Source organism: Onychostruthus taczanowskii, unplaced genomic scaffold, assembly GCF_017590055.1.
Source record: "Onychostruthus taczanowskii isolate IOZ18803 unplaced genomic scaffold, ASM1759005v1 scaffold3, whole genome shotgun sequence".
Lineage (NCBI taxonomy): Eukaryota > Metazoa > Chordata > Aves > Passeriformes > Passeridae > Onychostruthus > Onychostruthus taczanowskii.
Window position 1 is genome coordinate 17,942,302 of NW_024500349.1, and position 8,708 is coordinate 17,951,009.

Consider the following 8,708-nt stretch of genomic DNA (forward strand, 5'->3'; position numbering starts at 1 on the left):
GAGCGGAGCGGAGCGGGTGCCGGTCCCCGCTCGGGCGCGGCCCGCGCCCCTCCGCGCACCCGCTGTCCTCCGCCCCCGCTGCCTCCGGAGCCGCATCTCTCGCATTTTCAGCTCCACTTACTCCCCTCGCGTATCGATCGCGGCGGCTCGGGTTTCACCCTTCCCTCCGCAGCCCGGCGGCAGCGGCGGCGGCGGCGGCTCCGCGGGAGACGGGCTCCCGCCGGGGCTCGGCGCATCCCTCCCTGCGCGGCTGCGCCGGTGCGTGTGCGCGGCGGAGCGGAGCGGAGCGGGGCGGCGGGCACGGGGGGAGCCGGGGCACGGTCGGGAGCGGTGAGCTGCGGGCCGGGGGCGGACTGCGGGCTGACCCCGGCCCCGCGGCTCTCCCGGGGCACGCCGCGCCGGCTACGCGGCTGGCCGCTCCCGCTGCATTAGCTGGCAGCGTCTGAACTCCTGACCTTCTGTCAACTTCCCTCAGACGAACGAAACGAAAACAAATACTTTTTCCCCCCCCTCTCCTTCAGTGCTTGTTCCCGTGCCTTAGACACAAAGGGGGAGGTGGGCTGAGAGCGGCGGGGCCGGGGAGGCCGCAGGGCCGGGTACCCGGCGGCAAAGAGGGGAGCGAGGTCGGGGAGCGAGCGGGGCTCCGGCACCCCTGGGCCAGGCAGGGAGCGGGGAAACGGAGCGGGGCAGCGAGAGGACTGCTTGCCCTCGCTTCCCGTTGCCCGGGCACGGCCGGGTCCTCGGCGACCCGGGGTGCGGTCCTGCCGCTGGCCTCCCTGCCTTGCTTTCCTCTCCTTCCCTCTCTCGCTCGGCCAGCACCCTCTCGTTAAATCTCAGCCTTTAAACGCCGGCTTCGGGAGCCCTTCAACCATGGAGAGATCTTTCATGGACAGAATCGTTAAACTTGCAGAGTGGTTGCCGAATGCATTAGTCGCTAGTTAATATTAACTCCAGAAGAAGTGGTGGTGGCGGGGGGGGGAACGCAAACAGAGGTAGGAAAGTCAGGTTCTCAACTTTGCAGGTGACACCAGCAGTTTGCTGAGGGCTCCCCCCTTCCTCCCCTTCCTCCCCCCCCCACCCCGGCCATTGGCTGGATTGGGGAGAGAGATAAGGAGGCCAGGTCAGTATGATAAAGCTGGAATTTGTATGAAATAAAATAGCAATCTCGTGTAATGCAGGCACACAACCAGCGCGTGATGTGAGGAATTTAGAGATCAACTTGGCATTTAGGAAGCCCACCAGGTTGTTTACACTGACAGGTACCTGTTAAGTGTTTCCTTCAAGCAATTCATTTGTGAAGAGATTAGGAGCTGGCAGGAGAGGGCTTGTTGAACAACTTTGCCTCCACACAAAGCGTTAGTGGAGGCAGCCCTGCTGAGCTTCACGGTGGCTGAACAGAATTGGGCTTGATTTGTGGCACACGACCCGATGAATTAATAAATAGTCTGGGCTTCACGGCTTTTGACTCTGACAATCCAGCTCAGGCAGTATAAAAGGGAGAAAAGTCCTTTAGGAGGCCGTTTCTTCTTCTTTATTTCGCCTGGAGCCGGGAAATGGTACTGGCAGGGCCGGAGCGGCCAGAGCCCCTCGGCGCTGCCCGCGTCCCTACCCGCGCCCGCTCCTCTCGTGCGGGGCAAAACATCGCCGTGTCGCGCAGTGCTGTCGCCTTATCAGCAGCTGAGACGTTTGATCCTTCTCCCCCTTTCCCCTGTAAATCAGTGATGGAGCGTATCTATCCACTCAGGTGTGAGAGGGAGAGAGGGAAAAATAAAATAAATCAAGCTCAACTTCCTTGTACTACTGCACTTTGCTGCCGGGAACGGTGCCGAAACCCAAACATCCATCTCTCTCCATAAAACGGTAGGCCAGAGAGTCCAAAGTGAGCTCATGACTGTGTTTTATATCTCTCGGGGACTTTTATATCTCTTTATATCAATCTGTGTTGCTGGAATCACTTTTATGGCTGTTGGTAAACACTTGGGAACTTCCTTGCTAAGCAACCTTGTCACGTCCCTAAAAGTAGCGTCGTCGGAGTAATGGAGGGGCTTTGCCTTCCCGGGAGCTGTGAAAGGGGGATTTTGTGCTCTGTTATTGGCTGTGCTGTGAGCACACTGGGGAGAATGGTCCTGCAGAAGGCCGAGCATACCGGTCAGGCCAGCAAAAGTGTGGGAAGAGCAGGTTACTGCATCCCGCCGTGGCTTCCAGCCACATCGGTATTTGCATCAAGAGAGCAACGTCGGGTATATGCACTAGTTGTCTTCCTCTCAAAAAGGAGGAAGAAACCTGGCAACGTGTGTGTTTCTAACTCTGTACCTTTAGTCAAGTGCTTTTCAATGCTTTCGGCGCTGATTTCTTGCCAGTCCTTTTCCCCTGTCGCCACTGTGTCTATTCCCTGGCTGGCTAAGATGGGATTCTCCCCAAAACTTTCATGGTTTCAGCTCACCTCTTTTCCTCACTTTCCCCTGTCCTGTGCCCCTTATTACTTGATGCCTACGTGCTTCCGGTGCTGCTGGGCCCAGTTCAGCGCAGGGAAGGCTGGTGGCTCTGGAGGGTCAATGAAAAACCCTGCAGTACTTTCTCCAAGGAGTTGGAAGGGTTTCACTTCACACAAAGGGGCTCCTAGCTTGCATAGCATCCCTGCTCTGCTTAACTTCCCTCCTTGGCCCTCCCTTGCTTTTCATCTTCCCACTAAGAGCTATATTATTGTATGGATTTGCTCGGCTTTGTAGGCGAGCGCCGATGTATGTTTGAAGCAGAGTGAATGCTCTCAGCCCATGCAGCTTTGAGGGCTCTAATGAGTGATGGGCGAAGGGAGAGAAGAAAAAAACCACCCCTCCCTCCAGCACATAAAGGCTGTTAACATGTATTGATACCCTTTTCAACACAGAATTAAGCTGAAAAGGCCCGCAGAGACATTCCGGGGGGGAATCCGTGACTCTGAGATATATGGCGAGTGTTTGTTCTGGGCAGAAACTTTGCTCTCGGGAAGGGACAGGGCACTTAGCGGCAGGAATTTGCTCCGTGCAGGTGGCTTTGAATCGCCACGCTCACACCCCAGCGCCGGCAGAGGGGGGTTCCCTTTTCCCCGCAGCAGGTGCCAGGACAGGGAAATGGTCCGTCCCTGTGGGTCTTCGTGGTTTTTGATCCTCTGTTCATACCGTGTCCCCAGGTTTCACTCTCCTCCTCCTCAGCTACCTCCCCGTCCCTCTCTGGCTGCGGGGGAGAAGATGCTCAGCTCTGGCTGAGCCCATCCTGGGGCGGGCTTGGCGGAGAGGGCAGGAATGCCGCCTCTTTGGCGGGAGAGGGAAGCAGGATGCGGCCCAAGAGGGGATCGATAACGAAGGGGGGGGGGGGGTTCCCCGGGCTGCAGCACCCCCACAATGACCCTTTCCTATCCGCCTCTATCCCCGCAGCGCTGCAAGGACAAGCTGAACGCTCTGGCGATCTCGGTGATGAACCAGTGGCCCGGGGTAAAGCTGCGGGTAACCGAGGGCTGGGACGAGGACGGCCACCACTCCGAGGAGTCCCTGCACTACGAGGGCCGCGCCGTGGACATCACCACCTCGGACCGGGACCGCAGCAAGTACGGCATGCTGGCCCGCCTGGCCGTCGAGGCTGGCTTCGACTGGGTCTACTACGAGTCCAAGGCACACATCCACTGCTCCGTCAAAGCAGGTAAGGCGGGCAGCCTGCCCAGGGACGTGTCGAGGTGGGGAGACACCCCCGGGCCGCGACTCATCGCCCTAGAGCCTTCCGTGACCCGTCTCTGCCGCCGGGCTCCCTCCTCTCGTCCCTGCAGGGTCCCCATCGCCCGGCCTGCCCCGCCGGGGCTCCCGCGGGGATGGGAGCAGAGCCCCAGGGCGCAGCCGGCCTTCCCCCCGCCTCTTAGCGACCCCGTCGGAGCAGAGGTGGGGGAAAGGGAAGAGTGAGGGGGAAGGAAAAAACAAAGCCCAGGCAGCTGCAGCAGTTTTTCACAGCACTTTTATTTGGGTGTGATATTCTTGGCCAGCCTTCCCACGAGAGCTGCGTCGCAGCCACACACCCTTCTCCTCCCCCCGTGGGGTCTGATGCTTTCCCCATCCAAGGAGCATGTTCAACACAAACACTCGTGGCCGTCTCCAGCCGCCCCGCTGGCTGCACGCCTTACTCGCGAGCGCTAATCTCCGAGTGGGAGCCGGCCAGGAAAATAAATAAGTAACGTGGTCCCCAGCCTCCTTCAGCGGTAGCCGCTAGGAAATTCCCAGATAGGGATACACACACACATAATTTTTTTCCTCCCCTCCCCTGTGCTTACAACGCCACACGCTGTCTCAACCAGGGAACAGCTCGCAAGAAATCCCCGACTTGCAGAGTTTCTTTTCTTGACACTTGACACGTTTTTTGGTGGAGCAAATCTGTCAGCGAGTGACAGCCCCCAGCTCCACCGCCTCCCTCCATCCAGCTGTATGACATCGAAAGCTCTTTTTAAGAGCATACTCTAGCCCAGCAACCTGCAGGATGTGTCAGGAGACACTTGGCTGCAAAAGAAAATAATGGGATTTCTTTAAATATAGCAGTTTGCTTCGAACCCAGCAGCCCCACGGCAGGGAAACAGCCCGGCCCTGCCGTGCCCACCTGCAGGAGGGGTTCACGTCCCCCACTCCAGCCCGGAGCTCCCCAGGGGCTAAGCACCTCTCCTGGCCCATGTGGGCTTTGTCCTGAGAGTCTGCTACTGCTTTTGTTCAGCTCCTGGGACATTTCTAGCCGAAAAGAGGCCCTGCAAAGCTGTCAGCTGCGTGGAGATCTGAAACACCCCTTTCAATAGCCAAGATGGGCTTTGTAGCGCAAGGTGTCCGATTGTGGCGCACGGTGACCTTAGCCCAGGAGCACCTCCTAATCCACCCCAGGGGTGTTTCACAGGAGAGGAGCCACCCCAAGCTGCTCATTGAGATTCGGCACACAAGGACTTGGGGGCAATATTTGGAGGGTGTCAGGCAGGGTCGTGTGACTGTACGAGGCAGGCTGAAGGGAGCAGGCTTGAATTCCACTCTCTCAGCCTGATCTTAAACTGTCCAAACCTCATTTCATGACAGAGCATCTCATGAGAAGATTAAATCCTATAATGCCAGCAGGAAGATTCTTTATCTAGATCTCTGTTTGCAAAAAGTATGATCCAGGAGACTGGAATGCAAAGAAGAGTTCCCCCAAGGCCTGAATTATTGTCACCAGAACAGAGGAGGGAGAGGCAGGGGTGGTAAAAGGGACATTGATAATGCGCTACGGCAAGTATTTAGAGCAAGCTTCTACATTTAAAATTCAAATACAGATCTTGAGTGCCTTGGAAAAGTGGCTCTGCTGTGCAAATAGTGCTTGGAAGGTCCTGGGTTTTTGGAGAGTATGTGTGTGAATTGGCACATAGGGTTTCTGCACCTGAACAAATAGGGAGGGGGAGAAAAGGGGGGGAAGAAGCTGGGAAAAAAATGGAAGTGTCCTCTCTTCCAAGAGTGTCTGCATTTATTACATGAATCAGAATGACAATGCTGATCCTTTATTGGATTTTAATTAGAGAACCCAAACAAGCACTGCTCAAAGAAGCAGATTTTCACACCTCTGCCAATTCACTGGCATGTTTGTAGAGCTGCTACACTACTACATCTATTCATCAAGTCCCTGAATATGCAAACAAAGCTCTAGCCAGGCCTTTACTGCCAGCTTGTAGGAAGGTGTAGTTTACTAGCAGAGGCCTCCACATAAAGCACATAGCTTGTTTGTTGCCATGTCCTCCCTGAAGAGGGAGGCCTTGGAGATCTTGCTGCTTCATTTCTGAAGGAGAAGCGATAAAGTCATTAGCAAATCAATAACGGTCTAATTTTCACCCTTCCTGTCCTTCCTGAGAAAGTCATTAGGAGACACTCAAAGGATTTGTTTCAATCATAGGAATTTCAGTAGCGGCCACAGAGGCAAAATGTAAAATCTGTCCGTCTTTAGGAGCTAAATCACCAGGTCTCTTAACTGGTATAGAGAGTAACTGGGAGAAAGCAGGGAAAGGTGAGGGAGGGATGGGGAATCTCAGCACTTGCTACCATGACATCCTATGGGGTATTACCCAATATTTAAAAAACCAGAGTGGTTAGGAACACTGCAAGTCCCTCTGTTAAGACAGAGATCAGCCTGGACACAGCAGACTGTTTTTTCCCACCACCCCACAGCTGGCTGAGCTTCCAAAAAGTGATTTGCAAGAGAGACAGGGTTTCATTGCTGCTTTTGCTTTCTTTAAGCCTGAGATTGTTCCTCTCAGTAGCACAGGAAAGCAGCAAAAGCTGCTCTGAGCTCTGAGTAACTCCCAAGAGCTGGAGGAGGTGGAAGATCCATTTGCTTGGCCTGGCACAGGTGTTGGGCTGCTCTGGGACCACACTCTCTGAGATGGGGAAGAGCATGCTTCTTCTGGGGGAAGGGAGGGATTTTCCTTTTTTGAAAGAGGATTGAAGCAGAGTGCTGGGGATGCCAGGCAAGGGTGCTGTGAGTGTGGGTAGCCACCATGCTGAGCAGCAAGCCTGGAGGCAGCATGGGGGCTTGTGCAGCACGATGCAGGGGGATTTGGGAAATCTGGCCTGTTGCTTTGCAGTGGCAAAATTTCTGTGCACCTCGGGGCAAAGTCTCCTCCTGTCCTCTGCTGTTTGCTGCCCTAGATGTGCTGCTTGAGTAAGAGCTGAGTGGGGACCTTGAGCATCAAGAGCACAGGCACTTGCTTAGAGAAGAAACTTTATGCCAGCAAAACCACTCAGCTTTGAAAGCCTGCAAGTTATCTGGCATCAGGTGTCAGTGCAGGGTAAACAGTAGCCAAATGGGAAGTTCTTCCAGAAGAGATTTTGTTCTGGAACAGTTTTCTCAGTGGAAATATTTTGGCTCATTTCCTTTATGAGAATAATTACTGTTGTAACTCCTAACCCAGAGGAGATTTTGCACTGGTTTAAATCTGGCAGAAAGGGGGTTCTCACTTGACCCACTGATTGTAAATGAAGTATGCTCACAGATGAGGGTGGAGGTATTTCAGAGGGGAGTCTGGCTGTCTCCTGGGCTTTCTTGGTGGTTGGGGTGGCTGGGGAAGTGATAAGTTCCTGCATGCCCCCAATGCCCCAGCCCAGCATGTGCCTACTCTAACCCTGCTGTGCCTCTCTCCTTGCACAGAAAACTCAGTGGCGGCCAAATCTGGGGGTTGCTTCCCTGGCTCGGCCACGGTGCACCTGGAGAAAGGTGGGACCAAGCTGGTGAAGGACCTGAGGCCTGGAGACAGGGTGCTGGTGGCCGACACGGAAGGCCGTCTGCTCTACAGCGACTTCCTCACCTTCCTCGACCGCGAGGACGGCTCCCACAAGCTCTTCTACGTCATCGAGACTCGGCAGCCCCGGGCCCGGCTGCTGCTGACGGCCGCCCACCTTCTCTTCGTGGCCCCCCAGCAGAACCAGTCCCAGGCGGGCACCGCCAGCAGCCGGGCGCTGTTCGCCAGCCGCGTGCGGCCGGGCCAGCGCATCTTCGTGCTGGGCGAGGGCGGGCAGCAGCTGCTGCCGGCGGCCGTGCACCGCGTGTCGCTGCGGGAGGAGGCGTCGGGCGCCTACGCGCCGCTCACCGCGCAGGGCACCATCCTCATCGACCGCGTGCTGGCCTCGTGCTACGCCGTCATCGAGGAGCACAGCTGGGCGCACTGGGCCTTCGCTCCCTTCCGCCTGCTCCAGGCCGTGCTGGCCGCCCTCTGTCCCTCCGGGGTGGGGTCCCCGATGGGAGACCCCACGGCCCCCGGCATCCACTGGTACTCTCGGCTCCTCTACCGCATCGGCAGCTGGGTGCTGGATAGTGACTCTCTGCACCCGCTGGGCATGATGGTGTCATCCAGCTGAGGGCACCCCGCGCCATCCCGGCCGCCCGCCAGGCTCCAACGGAGAGACAGAGACACGGAGGGAGAGAGAGAGAGAGAGAAAGGAGAAAAAAAAAATAGAAAAAAAAAGAAAAGAAAAAACGAAAAGAAAAAAAAAAAGAAAAAAATACATATTTTTAAAAGAGAGCACGGATTAAGACTTAAAAATAATAATAATAAAATAATAATAATTAAGTAGGACAGTCCAAAGTAGACTTAAAGGGAAACAAAGACCCCTGGAAGTTCTGTTCTGTTTAGTTTATAAATATATATATATTTTTATTTGTTCTTTTGTTTTGTTTGTTGGTTGTTTTTTTTTTTTCCTCCTCTCCTGGATATTTATTTCTTTGGTATTTTGAATAGATGTTTTAAATGATATGAACCGGACCTTCAAGAGCCTTAAATAGTTTCTTTGATAATTTATTGTGATGTGAACTGTACTCACAGGGGAAAAAATTATTTTGTGAGGCCAAGCAAAACTGCTCAGAGTCTATTTTTCTACATGTCACGTGTGTCCTGACTTTCAGAAAGCAAAATTCTGTACTTTCCCATCTCTCCATTACATTGCTCCTTCATTTCAGCAAGTCTAAAAAACAAGCAAGCAAACAAACAAACACACACAAAAAAGACAATCTTCATGGGGGTCCGTAAATTATATTTTTATACACAGAATTGTAAATTAGATTTTTTTGAGAGATCAATACTTAACTGAATCACATTTCGTTTTTTGAAATAGTGTAAAATATGAGAATATATTATTTTAATTTAAATAGTTTCAAATGTAACATCATTTCCTGTATTGTTTTCCATGTTTTGC

The 8,708-nt window shown here is 54.0% G+C and overlaps 2 protein-coding genes across 3 annotated transcripts in view; one reads left to right on the forward strand and one right to left on the reverse strand.

Moving 5' to 3' along the window:
- LOC121338101 overlaps positions 1-236 on the reverse strand; it is a 538-nt gene extending 302 nt beyond the window's left edge. The window contains exon 1 of the mRNA XM_041408704.1: positions 1-236. This exon is cut by the window's left edge and continues 302 nt beyond it. Coding sequence (XP_041264638.1) covers positions 1-105 — 105 coding nt within the window. The 5' untranslated portion in view covers positions 106-236.
- The window catches only part of SHH (sonic hedgehog signaling molecule), a 9,717-nt gene extending 1,840 nt beyond the window's left edge, over positions 1-7,877 (forward strand). The window contains exons 2-4 of one of the 2 annotated variants that reach the window (XM_041408703.1): positions 3,414-3,675; positions 7,168-7,731; positions 7,762-7,874. In XM_041408703.1, the coding sequence (XP_041264637.1) occupies positions 3,414-3,675; positions 7,168-7,731; positions 7,762-7,874 (939 nt within the window). Of the gene's footprint in view, positions 1-3,413; positions 3,676-7,167 lie in introns of both variants that reach the window. The other variant, XM_041408702.1, reaches the window with a different exon arrangement.
- Positions 7,878-8,708: the final 831 nt, after the last annotated feature.